Genomic DNA, 16,392 nt, shown 5'->3' with positions numbered 1-16,392 from the left:
GGCCCTCTTTCGCCTTTTCAAGTGCCTCTGATCTGGGTCTACTAGATGGGCAGGGTGTGCCCCCTCACACTCTGGAAAGTCACTGAGGTATGTTGCTGCTGTCTTTTTGCAGCTCTTCATGAAACTTTCTATGACTTTTCCCACCCAGAACCTACCCGCTTCTCACCACCTTTGTTACTTGCCATCCTGGTTGAGGCGCCAGACTGCCTTGTTCGAATGGCAGCAGTGGTCTCCAAACTCTCTCCACGCTTCCAGGCTCGCCTTCTTATAGTCCGTTTTCAACAGAGAGAAGAGTGAACCTATTAAACCTGTCATCTCAAGACCCTTCTCTGCTCATCACTGTCTAATAGCTTCCTTTCTCTCTCAGAGGAAAAGTCAGAAGCCTTATAATGACTCCCCACAATCTGCCCCCACCCCCATAAGCTCTCTGACCTTGTTTTCTAGAACCCTCTCCAGTGCCCATTTCACTCCAGCTTCACCAGCCTCCTTGCTCTTCCCCAAACACCCTAGGTACACTCCTGCCTCATGGCCCTTGCACTAGCTGCTTCCTCTGTCTGGAACCCTCCTTCCCCAGGGTGCTGCACGGCTTGGTCCCTTGCTTTCCTCAGGTCTTTGCTCAAACTTAACTTCAGTGAGCCTTCCCCTGATCGTCCCGTTTCACACTGAACCCCTTCCCCACCAAGTCATTCTCATGCCAGTTCTGCAGAGCTGAGGCTTCTTCCTGCCCCGACTCCTTTTCTGGCTCCCCTGATGGGAGAGAGGGTCCACATGTTTCCCGTGGCATACCTAACTTCTTCCCCGCAGCTCCTCCTGCATCTGAGCTGACTCTGGACATGTCTCTTACCTTGTCCGATTTGATTCTGGGACCAATTCCAGTGGGTGCGTGTTGGGGAGAGGGGGAGGGCTCCCCACACGTCTAAGCAATTCTTGGACACCAGCTCGGTGTTCTACAATTTAACTCAATTTTGATGCTATCTACCTGGAGACAGCTTCAGATTTCACAGGTTAATGGCTCAGTCGTACAAAACTGCCCTCATATGCCTATGGCAAGTCCAGATTGTACCCTGTGCGTCTAACCAACCAGCTACAGATAGGAAGTTCCACAACCCCCTCCTTGGGTTCAAATAATTTGCTAGAGTAGCTCACAGAACAGAGGAAACCAGTTTACTTACTAGATTACTGGCTTATTATAATAGAACAAAGCTCTGGAACAGCCAGATAGAAGAGACGCATAGAGAAGGTATGGGGGACAGGCACGGAGCTTCCATGCCCTCTCCCAGCACCATTCTACCTGCACCTCCTTGGGTTCACCAACCCGGAAGCTCTCTGAACACATCCGTTTGGGCTTTTCTGGAGGCTTTAGTACGTAGGCACGATTGATTAAATCATTGGCCATTGGTGATTGAACTCAATCACCAGCCCCTCTCCCCTCCCTGGTGGGTGGGACTGAAAGTTCCAAACCAATAATCACATGGTTGGTTCCCCCGGCAACCAGCCCCCATCCTTAGCTGGGATCCAAAAATTACCTCTTTAACATAACGAAAGACACTTTATCGCTCTCATCACAGGAAATTTGAAGAGTTTTAGGAACTCTGTGCCAGGAAGTGGGTGGAAGACGAAAAAATATTTATTATTATAAATCACAATATTGCACCTTGGAGAGCAGCTCATTGGTGCATCTGGGTGTTCCAGCCTTTTCCTTCCTAGACAGCCAATTTATCTCTCTCTCTCTCACTCCCTTTTTTTTTTTCTTTCTTTCTTTCTTTTCCTACCTTTTCTTAAGGGCCCAGCTGGAAAGGTTAGATTAATTTTTTCCCAGAAATTCTGGATGCCGTTCTAGGTTGTCCCGAATTACGTAGGAGAAAGGGAAGGGAGGTGATCACACCTCAACTTCAGGTGACTTGTTCCCAGGCTCCCAGCTGCCCACTTTCTCCAAACCACCTCCTCCTTTTAGTAAGGGGGCTCTGCCTTCCCTGGATCTCCGCATTGAAACCTGGTCTCCATCCCATCCCCAGGAGGCTGGCAGCCACCCTGCTAATTGTTACTCAGTCGGGACCTGCTTTGCCTTCTTCCTCTGGAGGATGGCCTCTGGAGTTTTCCTTGGGCCATCACTGGGCGCAGAAGCACGGCACTAAATTATGCATAATTCTGCTCCACCCAAGCAGGTTGAAAGACCCTGGGGCAGGTCGCATGGTTTAAGCGTCTTTGTGTGTTTGCCAGCACTAGGTATGGATCATATAAATATGGAATTGTTCTATGCCTCAGGTTCCCTTTCTCCCTCTCATTTCTTTAGGTCTCTGCAGCCTTCAGAGCAAGATTTCACAACCCACAGCCCAGCGTAGCCTGTGGGAGTGTGGTCTCTGTGATTCACTGTTACCTCATGTGTCCTGCTTTTTCTCTGTGGCTAAATGGGACATTACGAGGGATGATTTTTATTTATTTTCAATAATTCCCTCACCTCCCTTCCCCTGAGATCCTAACACCAGACGGATACTTAGTTAATTCATTTACTCAACAAATATTTCTTGAGCATGTGTCACGTGCCAAGCACGGCACCAGCACTGAGAGTACAACAATGAGAGAGAGAAGAAGAGAGAAAAAAAGAAAAGACAAAGTCTCTACTTTCAAGGAGATCACAGTCTAGCAGAAGACACAGAAAGGAAACAAAAACCCCAAGGAAAACCATAAAATTACAACGGCGAAAAGTACCATGAAGAAAAAACTCATGATGCTATGTAGGGGAAAAAAAATGTCTTTGTTAAGAAGTTCAGGGAAGGCGTCCCTGAACTAGTGATGATTAAGCTTCTATCTGAAAGGCCAGTAGAGGCCAGCTAGGCAGAGAAGGGGGAAGAGGAGCAGTGTCCCAGTCAGAGGAATAGCATGTGCAAAGGTCCTGTGGCAGAAAGGAGAATGGGCTCTGGAGTGAGAGGAAGGTGAGAACAGTGGAGATAGCTATGTTAAAGATGTGGGTCTTCATCCTAAAGTGGCTTGGATGAGGGTGGGGGTGGTGGAGGTGGAGAGAAGTAAACAGGCTTGCTTGTTTCTGTGGTAGCATTGCCAGGACACGGGAGTGAATTTGACATGGAAGGAGACTGTGGCGTCAAAGATGAGTCCTCCTTTCCTAGGAGCACGTGGAAGGGTGAACTTGGTTGGCAGCATCCCACTGCCCAGGACCCTTCCTGGCAGTCCTTCCCTGCCCCTGCCTATCCTGCCCACAACGCTGAGAGTCCATTTCAAGTCTCCTGGGCATGTCTAGTTGGCCTGCTGCACTCTTTGCTGAATCTTCTCAATGGGAGGGGGAAAATCATCTCATTTTACCCGGCAACCCACCTCCAAGATCCTTCTCTCTGAACGCTCCACTGAGCCACATGCAACTCAGTCACTTCCAGGGAAGGGTAGGCTGGCTTCATCAGCGCTAAGTGAAATCCTGTGTTCCTGCCAGAGGCTTTGATATATGGAGCGATGTTGGTAAGGGCTGTGTGTGGGATTTTTCTTTTTTTTTTAACCCACGTCCCTGGTATTCCTTGAATGGCAGTTGACAATTCGCTGCTAAGTAAAAGGAGGTACTTATTTTTATTGCGGGGGCCTTGACAGCTTTATGTTCACTCTTTAAAAGCCAAGAGTCATGTGTGTAAAGGTGAGTGGGGAGGAGAAGCAGTGTGGGAAGGAGGAAGGGAGGGCCGGGGCAGGTGCCGACACATCCCATGGTTTCAGTGCCGGAATCAGAACCTGAGCAGTATTGACAAGCATGTGTTGATCTGGAAGCAAGAGGGGATGGTTCTTGCAGCTTGGGGAGGAGGGAAGGTCTGAGCCTGGCCCAGCAGAAAGTACGATTCCTCGGCCCCCGCCATGCCTCATATTCCCAGGATGCCGCGGTGGGAACTGGGCTGTGGCTTTCCTGCCCTGGCACTGCCCTTTTGCTGGAATTTCAGGAAGAAAACCCCCAAGCTCCAAAAGAAAGGTATTTCTTTCCTATTTTGTGATTCAATTCTTCCACGAAAAGACACTTCGCCCAGCTCCCCTTCCCTCTCCCGTCTGAGAGGGGGATGCTCCTGGGACTGAGCCTCTGGGGACGGGGCCAGTGGGGAGAAGGAGGAGAGGGGCAGGGTGGGCTCTCGGTGACCTGCGCCGGACTGGAGGTGGGGTGGGAGGGGCTCTTGTCCTGAATCCAGGAGTGTTGGAGCGATGATGAAGTAGGAGCTATATTAAAGGGAGGTGACAGCTAATCTTTCTACTTTTGCTTACCGGAACCAGCACAGTGTTCTGGGGTTTTCCAGCAAATCTGGGGAGAGGGCTTAAGAAGTAAAGAATGGAGGATGGTTTGTGAGTAGAAACGGCGCAGCTCACCCCTCTCTCTCTTCCCTTGAGCCTTGCTGCTGTCTGAAATTTCACCTAGACAATTTTATTCCACTGAGTTTAAACAAGAAGGATTAAAGTACTGATTTTAGAATCACAGGGCAAATATGACCTTGGACAGATTCCTAATCTGAGTCTCAGTTTTCTCATCTATGAAATGGAACAACTGTAGGGTTCTTATGAGGACTAAATGAGAGCACACGTGAAAGCTTTTAGGGTCGTCTGTCATAAATTAGCTTAATTAATTAAATGTATTAATAATTAGATTACATATTATAATTAATTAAGATTTGTACCTGTTTAGGTGGAAATGCGTCTGTTAAGGGTGACGGGTCCAAAGCGATGAGCAGTTCCGGGTGGATGCGTGGCCGGCAGAGGTTAAAAAGGGTAGTAGGGCACTAGTTCCCTGAAGGACTGAGTGCAAGCTAGGAGAGCTTGGCACAGAAGGGGGAGCTGGGTTTCACCTCTCGGAATCCTTGGGGTGGGAAATGGTCGTTGAGTACCTGTCTGCCGTCTTCCTCCATCACTGGTCCCTTCCCTAGTTTCCCTGGATTTTTTTGGTTCATCTATTCCCTTATATTTAGGCTCTTTCATGTCCACCCAGGATCAAAGGGTAGCAATTAGGATCCACAAGTCAGTAGTAGGTAGAACTCATGATTGGGTCTTTGGAGTTCCAGGGATATGGAGTTCATCATATGCGATGTGAGATGAAAAGTGACCAACCCTGACCTAGACAAACTGAACAAACAAGGATGCCCTTTCTCTCATGTTAGAAGGGACCTGTGGGTCCTGATGTCTCTAGAGCAGGTCGTGGTCATTTCTTGGTAAGAATAACTTGGACTGATTTCTAGGCTAGAGATGGAAAGTTTGGAACCTTTGACATATGGGTGATATTTAAAGCCGTGAGATTATGAAGCAGATGCAGATGCAGAAGGAAAAGCCTGAGACACTGCAACCTTTAGAGGACAGGGAGGAAGGAGGAATCATCGAAGGAGGCAGGGAACGAGAGGCCAAACAAATAAATGGAGAACCAAAAGTCACGTGGGAAATTGCCTCAAGAAGGAGGGGTGATTTGCTGGGTCACATGTTGCTGATGGAGCAGTTCAGATAAAGACTAAGAATTTGACCTTGGATTTTAGAAACGTAGAGGCCATTGATTTCTTTGACAAGCCCAAGTTTGAGGAAGTGCTGAGAAGAGTACATTTAGGAGAGGAGAGATGGGCAACAGGAGGAATGGAAGATAGCAGGTAACATCACTTTGAGGACGAATCTGTCGTGTGGCAGGTTCTGTGCCAGGAGGTAAAAATAGATGGTGAGCCAGGCAGGCTGTCTGCCTCTGAGGAGCCCACAGTCCAGTGGAAGAGAGATGCTTAACTAAATCATCATAAAGGGACACGAGAAGCGATGAGGTATGCACAGGGAACGCCATGAGCACAGCAGAGGGAGTAACCGGTTCCCTCTTAGAAGAAGGTGTTTGAATTCAGGCTGCAGGAGAATCAGGTTTCCAGGTGGGCAGGAGGGAGGGCTTTCACTCCAGAGATTTTCTGTTTTTGTTTTTTGCGGTACGCAGGCCTCTCACTGTTGTGGCCTCTCCTGTTGCGGAGCACAGGCTCCGGACGCGCAGGCTCAGCGGCCATGGCTCACGGGCCCAGCCGCTCCGTGACATGTGGGATCTTCCCGGACCGGGGCACGAACCCGTGTCCCCCGCATCGGCAGACGGACTCTCAACCACTGTGCCACCAGGGAAGCCCCTTCACTCCAGAGTTTTTAAGAGAAAGACTATTTTTCCTTCTTTCTATCATAATCTCCAGCTACCAAAGAAGCTGGTCCACAGCAGACGCTCAGTCTATATTTGCCAAATGATTTCATGAGTTGCAGTGGAAGGAATTTGCAAGAAAAAGAACTGCAAAAGAAACCATTACAATAATGTGGACAGTATGAGCGAGGATAGAGAAGAGAAAGAGTTTAAAGGGGATTTAAAAGGTCCTGATCTGTTAAGAAGGAAGGAGCGTGGTTGCAGATACTTCGAATGCTCACACTTTTGCTAACTGGATTAGTTGAGGGCGGGTACCTTGCGTTAATGGCTTTGTACTCTCAAGGTCTAGGAGAATGCGTGCTGCTTGACTGCTTGATTGATTGAAGGCTATTGCCTGTGGGGAAGTGTGTAGGAGAAGCAGTGATATGGGAGAGTTGGGGACGGGATGAGAGTGAGATTGGAGAAGACAGTGGGAGAGCTGCCATCAGATGTTGGGCTTATAGGCACAGAAGAGGGACAGAAAGAAATGAGGGAGATAGAGATGATATAGAGAGAGAGATTGGACCAGGTATGCGGATTTATGTGTCAGTTTATAGGTGATATCCAAATGCATGGAGTTGCATGAACTTTCGCAAGGATAACATCTAGAGTGAGGAGAAGTCGGAGTCGGAATGCTAGGAGATGACACACTGAAGGGGCAGGTGGAGGAAGGGCAAGTACTGGAGCCTGCAGAGCAGCCTGCAGAGAGATGAGACTAGAATGAGGGTGGACTGTTTCACAGCCACATAAGAAGAAAGTCTTGGGGAAGGAAGGAGAATCAATACCACAGAGTCTTCAGAGAAGACCAGTAGAGTGTGGAATGAACATAGGTCTGATCTGGCCATTAGGAGGGCACGAGAAATCTTAGTGAGCAGATTGGATGGGAAGATGCAGCTTGTGAAACAAGGTTGAGATGGATTGAGAGTTTACATGAATAACAAGGGAAACAGTAGAGGCTATGAGGGTGGATGACTCCCTCCAGAGGTAGACATGTTTTTCTATGAGCATATTGGTGAAGAGAAGAAAGGCAGGTATTAGTTGATGGCATGAGAGCAGGGGTGGGAGATGATTCTTTAATAAATTGGTAACGATTTAGACTCACATGCTCTTTCAATCTAAGATATAAAAGAGGAGTGAAGACCTAGGAGAGGTGAAACGGATGGAACCCACAGTTCAAGAAACATCATCTTAGAGGAAAGCACAGGGTACTTTTCTTCCCCTGAGAGAGGACAGACAGACGGACAGAGGAGGAAGGATAGGAGAGGCAGAGACTGGAGACCAGGGGGCTCTCTCATGATGCCCTTCATTTGGGGAGATAAGCGAAGGAGGAGACAAGGTCACCTGCTGAGGCAGAGGGGAGGGGATTGCGTGGTGAAGATTTGGACTGAAGGTCTTGTGGAGATCGGTACGCTCTGTACGTCTGCGGCCTGAGAAAGGCATGGAGGGGGTGGTGGAGATGCTGGACGGAAAAGGAATGTTGGAAAATGAGTGTCTTGAGGAGAATGACATTGAAAGGCCTGACTGTGGACATGGGAGGAAGAGAAGATGAACACAGGACACGGCTGAGAGACTCGGTTGAGGAGAAAAGCTGGTGGGCTGGCTGTGCAGAGGGCTGGAAGAAGGAACTTGATTCCAGATCGTCTGCCTTGGGACCTCAGAGTTGGAGATCATGTTTGATAGCTCTGACGTCTCCATGACGGTATCCTTCTCCATGGGCATCCAATGGGCTCCTTGAGCCCAAGTTTCAACTGCTCTGAAACACATCTGCTTCTCCCTTTGGGGTGCCCTCCCTGGACCCCTCAAAGGGAATTTTACAAATGTCTCCTCGTCTGTGTTTTGAGTCAGATCATTTTAATCATTTCCTTCCAGTTTGGTGAAAGCAGAAACCTAAGGCTGTATAGTTCCTCACATCCTCTAACTGTTTCTCATTATTTTGCATGGAGTCCTTTCATTTTCATAACTTGGTAGTAAGCTAATTGAAAGTGAGAACCACATCTTACAGTCCCTCCTTTTCTGTATAACCCATTTCACGTGACCTGCTGTTAACACATGCAGGGCACTCAGTAGATGTTAGTGTGAAGCTGGATTCATTTACTGATGGGGTCCCTACTATTGTTTAAACTATAGAAATGCCCAAATTGTCATGAATCACGGAAAGCACTTGCTTAAAGATGACATCATTCATTAAGTAATTCAGCAAAACTGGTTGACTGTCTACGGAGCCCAGGCCCCATGCTAAACAAGATAATAACAAGAGACCCCTCCCCATACTCCCGGCCTCAGGAAGCCTACAGTCTTGCAGAGGGCACAGTACTTACAAATGACAATAGCACAGTGGAAAAGGGATTGGGGTATTACAGAAGGGATACAGGTGCACAGAGTGGCGATGGAGCCCCTCGGGCTGGGTCAGGGAAAACTTGGCAGAGGTGATGATACTGAGTCAGGCCAAGGAACATATAGAATCTTAGTAGACAGGGAAGGGAGAGAGAAACAGACTGCCTCAGCAAGGGCATGAGGACTAGAGAGCACTGTGGGCTTTGAGATCATCAGGTTGAGGTGTCAGATCAGGCAGAAAGGTAGGTAGGAGCCAGTACAAATGCCAACCTGGTTTTCAAATTTTAGCCGCAGAAATATTTAAGCAAACAGTCTCACTGGAATGCTGAAAGTAAAACAGACAACAACCCAGCAGGTCAGGTTGGGAGGAGGGAGGAGGGAGGCCCACGTGCTCAGCTCCTCCGAAATGCTCTCACCTCTCAGCATCTGAGGGGCCTCTGAGGAACCCCTGGAGCTTTGAAGGGGGAATTTGAAAATCGCTGCTGTGGCAGTTGGGGAAGAAGTGGGTGACTATTAAAAACAAGGACAAACGTGCTCAGGTAGACCATTTGTTTAAATAGCAGGAGGGTTTTGAACAATTACAGGAGAGGAGACCACAGCAGGGGGAAGTGAGAGAGGAGTCCAGCCTGGCCTAGGGCAGCGGGAAGTGGGGAGGACACGGTGGATTCCAGAGAGATCGCTGCAGCTCTTTACATGTGGCATCCGCGTTAATTAGAGACTGGATAAAGGGGACCAACCAGAGAGAATCATGGGGGAAACCAAAGGGCTTTGGAAACAGTGTCCTAGCGACTGGAGTGGTCAGTGTAACAGAGCCCTAATTATGCCAGAGAGAAAACCAGGCAGGACAGAGCTGAAACCATGACTGTCTTCTGAATCTCCAGGACACAAAGGCATGGGGCCCTGGGGCCCTATGGGGCCCAGCCAACCAGTGTCCTGATTTATAAACAAACCTTGTTACACTGCTGGGGTGGGGAAATTATAGAGCCAAGTGCTGACAGGGCTCAGTGGAGATGGTCCACACATGCTGAAGGGAGGGAGGGAGGGAGGGAATTACACTGAAGGCAGTGTAATTCGGAAAAATATTTTTAGAAAGCAATTTGCATACTGTAGTCATTAAAGTGTTCAAAGCACTTAAACTAGGAATTCTACATGTGGGAATGTAGAATGCCCTAAGGAAATAGTCCAAAAGAAGGAAGAGCCTAGGTTCATCCATCCAAATGTTAATTAATCAATTAATTGGGAATTATACATTGCACTATATACATTCCAGGAACTCTGCTGGGGGGGTGGCCATGTTCGCTGTGGCCATGCTCATAATAGTAGAGCCCGGTAAACAACGTAAATTATTTAAAATGCCGCAATGGTTTAATACGGTATGAGACATCCGCATGATAGACTATTATGCCTTAAAGCTGCATGACACAAGCAGAATTCAATTGCTTCTCTTGAGTTTACTACCTGGGCTTGAATTCTGACGGTCCTGTGTGCTGGCCCCTGACCTCGGCAAGTTCATTAGCGCCTCTAAGGCTCAGTATCTTTCATCGGAAGGCGGGCACGATGATATCAACATCTCATGGGATTCCTGTCCAGATTAAATGAGAAAAGGTGTACACATTCAGCATGATTCCTAGCACAAAACAAGCACTCATTAAAAGCGAGTTGTTATTTTAAATATGATAAATGTGGACAAACAGAAAAAGACTGACAGACTGCTTCAAGTGGACCTCCCCCAGTTTATAGCCCCAGGAAATATTCTGTGTGATTAGTCTTCTGTGTTTTGTTTAGACAATCAAGACCTAGACAAAGCACTTTGACCTATCAGTTCCTCCAAGGGAAGTCAGAGTGACGGGCAGGCTCTGCTTTTCTCTCTTCCCAGCGGTGTTCGGCCAGCGCTTGGATGAGACCGTGGCCTATGAGCAGAAATTCGGCCCCCACCTGGTGCCCATCCTGGTGGAGAAGTGTGCCGAGTTCATCCTGGAGCACGGCCTGAACGAAGAGGGCATCTTCCGACTGCCTGGGCAGGACAACCTGGTGAAGCAGCTGAGAGATGCTTTCGACGCAGGGGAGCGGCCCTCCTTTGACAGGTATGCCGTCCTCGCCTCGCCTCTCCTGTGCCCTGCTCGGCCGAGAGGACCTCTTTCTACCAGTTGAGCTATGGGACTCGGACAGATGCTTCCAAAAGCCCTGGTTTGCAACAGAAAGAACCTTTTGTTTTGCTCGCAACTCAGAATTTGGGAGCCTGGAACACAGTTAGAGGAACATTCTGATCATTTAGGTGAGAGATGATGGAACTAGAACTCGGGGCTTGCAGGGCGGTCAAGAGGTGTTTAGGATATGGTGGGAGGGGAAGGGTGGACCAACGGAGCAAGATGGGACTTAACTCTAGGCACGCACTTTGGAGCGGGTGAGGGGTGGAGAATTGCTGAGCTGCCTGTACCGACTCTGGGTGGTGGATAAGACACCATGTCCATATCCAAGGGCTCCATGGTCTTCCTCAGCTTTCCAGAAACGGCCAGAGCCAGGACTTCTTGTTAACTTGGGCGACCACAGTTCCGTGCAACTCTGAACTTGGTTCTGAACCCTTTGGGAGGGGGTGCATACCGACATCTTGGCGTTCTCCCAATCTCCTCTGTGGAGGTTGCCCAGTCCTGTTTGGGGCATTCCAGACGCAATGACATTTCTTCCACCATCCCCCTCCCGCCCCTGCTGCTGCAGCCACCCTGCCAAGGTTTCCTTCTCTGCCCTGCTCAGCAGGTACGACCGCCACCCGACATTGTATACTTTCTGTCTGTTGTGCAATATTTGCCCCAGTTGCCTGCACGCGCTTGTCCTGCTGGCAAGAAGGAACCACTCTTGTTTCCAAATCGGCAGCCCATAAAACAGGATTCATTGAGACGGGCCTGAACTCTTCCAGTTTCCAAAGGCTGAAATCCCCCCAAGAGCTTATTTACGATAGAGGACTCGGGCTGATTCTGGGAAAATCGTGAACAGCTAAGTGTGATGCTGTGTGGAACGTCTCACCCTCCCTCTCCCTCAGCTCCCACTCCAGTCACCAACGATGCCCACCCTCCCTCGGAAGCATCGCCGAGACCCGTCTGCTTCTCTCCATTCTCAAAGCCACTGTCTTAGTTTGGATCACCATATGTCTGTCTTTGCTGCCCTTGGCATGCAATAGGTTAATTTATCAAGGTGCTGTATTGTATCAGGAAAGCAACAGGTGAAGATGTTACTGGAACTAGAGCAGGTTAGGGGCATCAAATTTACAGAGCTTTCAGCAGGACCATAAATCACATTTCATTATCAGGCACCTATTCAATCAAGTTCACTACCTTTATATCCACTTTTCTTTTTATGGTTTTAACTAGCTTTATGTTGATCAAAAAATACAGGTGGGTTGTTGCGAAGGCAATGAGAACAGTCAGCCAGGAGGACTAGAGGTGATGGTGGGGATTGCCGAGCACCTGCCCAAGCCTTGAGCTTCTGCATCTGTAAAGTCAGCCTGGGTGGTAGACCTGGAGTCTTTGATTCTGTGAAATATTTGGGGCTGGAGGGAAGAGAGTTACCACACCTTGTCATGATAGCTCCACCCTCTAGAACTGAGGGAAAGAGTTTACACATCCAGTAATAGGAAGGATGGCCTCTGGCTCTTTGGAGTCCTCCCAGGGATGACTCTCGTGTCCACGTGACCCGTGTGGGTGCTCACCTAGATCCTCTACACGGGTCATGTAGGCAGTTCCACCAGAGATCCCCGAAATTGCCTCGCTAGAATGAAGAAAAACAAAGGCGCTCTTACTAGGTAGATTCTACCGGATGTATTTGGTGCTCATTAAACATATAAACAGTATGGGATGGATATCCATCTACTGGGATGGATACTGCCAATACACAATACACTTCCCGTACCTATATTTCTGTGAGAAAATGACATACATGCCACATTATAAGGTCAGTGCTACAAGGGAAGAGTAGGCAGACCACCTGAGAGGCCCTGGCTAATCTCTGATGGGTCAGGCATTGATCTCAGAAGTTCATATAACCTCATATAGGGATGTTCAATTAGGTTGGAGGAAAAGCAGACTCAGGAAAATTCATGCTGGAAACTTAGATTATAAGCATGACATCTGATCCAGCTCTGCTACAATGGGGGCACAAACATTAAACCAAAAATGTAAAGACATAACTGTAGAATTTCCATTGTGTTAAATGCCAAAAAATGAAAAATAGATGGTATGAATACCATCTATTTTTCATTTCATTCCAGTTTTTCATCATTTTTCATTTCAGCAGGAGGCTTTTGACATGGTCTGCTGGATTTAGAATGCCCCCCCCCCAAATGACACTTACGCTGAGACAATAAACAAGCCCGAGGACTTAGCCCCAGACCAAGCAGCATCATCTTCCCCTGGCAAAATGAATTGGGAAGTTTTCTGTGGTTTGCAATATTCTAGGATGATTTAGATGGCTAACTGTGTTTTCTGATGATAATTTTGAAGTATCAATCCTATATGTGTGGTTACAACCCCTTTCTCTTTTCTCATGTTGGCTATTAGTTTCTCCTGATTGAACTATCTATAGAGTTTGTCTTTTTTTATCACTGTTTCTCTTCAAAAGTTTCTGGTTCTTGACGTATCATCTATACTGTTTTTCTCATTTCCAATTCTTGGTTTTCCATATTTGTTCTGTGGGTATGTTTTCAGTGTCAGGGGCTGTGCCAGTGATGGACAGTGCATTGGAGAATGGAGTCAAGGAGCCAGGAGGCCAGAAAGGGGCTGGCAGAATCCTAGCAAAAGACCATGGCCTTCTGGAAAAGGACAGGGAGTGAGGCCTAGAGGGATTCCTGGGACATTTGCCGAGTAGGATTAGAGGATGTGGGGTGAGGAAGAGACTTCAATCGAACCTGAGACCCTGGACTCTGATGAAGCCCACCGGGTGGACTGTGATGCAGAAGATTTGGGACAAAGGAGATTTTAGGACTTAGGAGAATGCTGCTCCTGCAAAGTGTCAGCTGGCTGCTGTCCTGCCATTTTCTGGGGAACTTCTCCTGCCTTTTGACGAGAGGGCTTTGCCAAGGTATTTTTAGGCAGTGACTCAGCAGGGAAGGCTTTTCCAGAATCCCCACCTTAAGTGGATGGTCTCCACCCCCGATTTCCTGAGGGCAGCAGTGGAGCAGAGGCAGGGCTCTGTGCCAGCTCAAGTTCTCCTTTGGAGGCAGAGTTCACAGGCTGCAAAGTGGGGAACCTTTCCAGAAGACAGTTCCAACCACTGGCTGTCAAAAACCAAAAAGAAAACATTTACATGAAACGTCAAGATAGAGAGCTCCACAGTCAAGCCTTGATGTTCTGGTTTCTGAGGCCTCAGATGCCTGCCTTCTTCTCCTGCCCAACTCCACCCCTCCCGGCTCTCCTCCAGGATGTGATCCCACCCAGCCCAGCCGCTTCTATGTCCCCATCGCTGAAGCCCAAGAGCCACTCAGATCAGCTGGACCTCTTGCCCCATCACAGCTTTTCAAAATACTACTGGGAGTGTCTCTTACAGATACCAGTTTTTCTTTTTCTTTCTTTCTTTTTTTATTGAAGTATAGTTGATTTACAAAGTTTCAGGTGTATAGCAAAGTGATTAATTTATATAAATATGTGTGTGTGTGTGTATATATATATATATATATATGTATTCCTTTTCAGATTCTTTTCCATTGTAGGCTATTACAAGATATTGACTATTGTTCCCTGTGCTATACAGTAGGTCTTTGTTGTTTAGCTATTTTATATATAGTATTGTGCATCTGTTAATCCCAAATTCCCATTTATCCCTCCACCCCCTCTTTCCTCCTTGGTAACCATGTTTGTTTTCTATGTCTGTGAGTCTATTTCTGTTTTGTTAATAAGTTCATTTGTATCAAATTTTTTTAAGATTCCACATATAAGTGATATTGTATGATAGTTGTCTTTCTCTGTCTGACTTACTTTACTTAGTATGATAATCTCTAGGTCTATCCATGTTGCTGCAAATGGCATTATTTCACTCTTTTTTTATGGCTGAGTAATATTCCACTGTGTATACATACCACATCTTCTTTATCCATTCATCTGTCGATGGACATTTAGGTTGCTTCCATGCCTTCGCTACTGTAAATAGTGTTGCTATGAACATTGGGGTGCATGACCAGTTTTTCTTGATATGAAATAAATATTTTTCACTAATGAGTTTCAAGTATATGGTATATTCAGACTCATTTTCTCTTATAGAGCTGCGGAATAAACACAATAGCTCCATAAACCAGGGATCAGCAGACTTTTCTTAAAGGGCCACATATGAAATATTTAGGCTTTGCAGACCAGACAGTCTCTGCTGCAGCTACTCAACTCTGTTCTTATACCAGAATTCAGCCAAAGACAATACAAAAATGCATGAGCATGGCTATGTTCCTATAACACTTTATTTATGGATGCTGAAATTCAAATTCCACATGATTTTCACATGCCATGAAATATTCTCCTTTTGAGTTTTTTCCCCAACCATTTGAAAATGTTAGATCCATTCTTAGCTCACAGGCTGTACAAATAAAGGTGATGGGCCAGGCTTGGCTGGTAACATGTATATGACTTGGTAACATTTGAGTCTGCATAGCTCTGTCACTCCATGAGGACAGGGATCCTGTGTGCCCCTCAGGTTCACTGCTGAAACCCCAGTGCCTGACATAGTGTCTTGCACCTAGTAGGTTCTCTCAACACATTGGTTGAATAAATGATTGTGTGAATATGTGAATGAATCCCAGACCTACTTTAAGCTCTCTGATAGACTAAAGAGATCAATGGGTCATAGCTATAAGGAGTTACCACATGAAAAACTAGAGACTAAGTAGAGAATGCTCAATTGTACTAATTGACTTGGAGAAAGAAGAAAGCAATGAAGACTAGAATAGTTTAACAGGCTTATTGGAAGAGTAGACCTTAAACTTATCTTTGAGGCAGTTAGGTAGAAGAGATAAAGGAAAAGGTCTTGGGGGTTATTATTCCAGAAGGGGGAGTTGCAAAAATATTTTGGTCAGATACATCTTTATCAGACTCTACTCCTCTGCAAAATTTCTTTTTGGAAGCTGGGATCTTATTCAGTGGATCACCAAGGGGGAGGTGAGGAGAGTTCTGGAGTTTTGTTTTCAAAAAACATTGTTTGTTTTTTTCCAGAGATACAGATGTGCACACGGTAGCCTCCCTGCTGAAGCTCTACCTCCGAGACCTCCCAGAGCCAGTAGTCCCCTGGAGCCAGTATGAGGGTTTCCTGCTCTGTGGGCAGCTCATGAATGCAGATGAGGGAAAGGTTTGTATCTCAATAGAGTTAGTTGTCCTGCTTCAGAAGGTGAGGGTTACTGAACACTATTCTGGTAGGCAAGCAACAGTGGGTCATGGGTGAACCCCATAACTTTTGGTGAGATACTTTGTCAAACTGGAACTCTCAGCAACAAAAGTCCAATGAATCCAATCATGGTGACAGCCTTTATGGGATGTTGCACCCTGACAAATTACTGGACTATCATTAAATACCCCCAAGTCACTCTAAAATTAGTAAGAGAATGAGGATGCTTCTGAGAAGGGTTTCAAGCAATATGGCCTTGCTAAGACCCGCTGGGACAAAAAGACAGACTGACCCACCTGGAGGGCAGGTGAGAGGTCCAAATGTTCTAGATCTGTGATGACCTTGCGTGTCACACATGGGTATACAAGAAACACATGTGCCAGGGAGAGGAAGGACAGAGCTTTTCTTGGTTCCTTTCAGCTGCAGCTGCCTGTAGGGTCTGCAGTCCCCATCTGCAGCATCATGCAGCTCCTCATCAGCAGGAATTTTGATCCTTATGTAAATTGTTTCCTTAAAGCCCTTATAGTCAACATGTTAAACAAACAAACCAACCA

At 47.0% G+C, this 16,392-nt stretch overlaps 1 protein-coding gene across 5 annotated transcripts in view; it reads left to right on the top strand.

The window, feature by feature from the left end:
* ARHGAP25 (Rho GTPase activating protein 25) overlaps positions 1–16,392 on the top strand; it is an 87,484-nt gene that overhangs the window by 57,616 nt on the left and 13,476 nt on the right. For 4 of the 5 annotated variants that reach the window (XM_067704847.1, XM_067704848.1, XM_067704846.1 and 1 more), the window contains 2 exons: positions 10,362–10,569; positions 15,670–15,802. In XM_067704847.1, coding sequence (XP_067560948.1) covers positions 10,362–10,569; positions 15,670–15,802 — 341 coding nt within the window. Of the gene's footprint in view, positions 1–3,805; positions 3,962–10,361; positions 10,570–15,669; positions 15,803–16,392 lie in introns of those variants that run through there. The other variant, XM_067704850.1, reaches the window with a different exon arrangement.

This window comes from Pseudorca crassidens, chromosome 14, assembly GCF_039906515.1.
Source record: "Pseudorca crassidens isolate mPseCra1 chromosome 14, mPseCra1.hap1, whole genome shotgun sequence".
Classification (NCBI taxonomy): domain Eukaryota; kingdom Metazoa; phylum Chordata; class Mammalia; order Artiodactyla; family Delphinidae; genus Pseudorca; species Pseudorca crassidens.
This window is presented reverse-complemented; position numbering and strand designations above follow the sequence as displayed.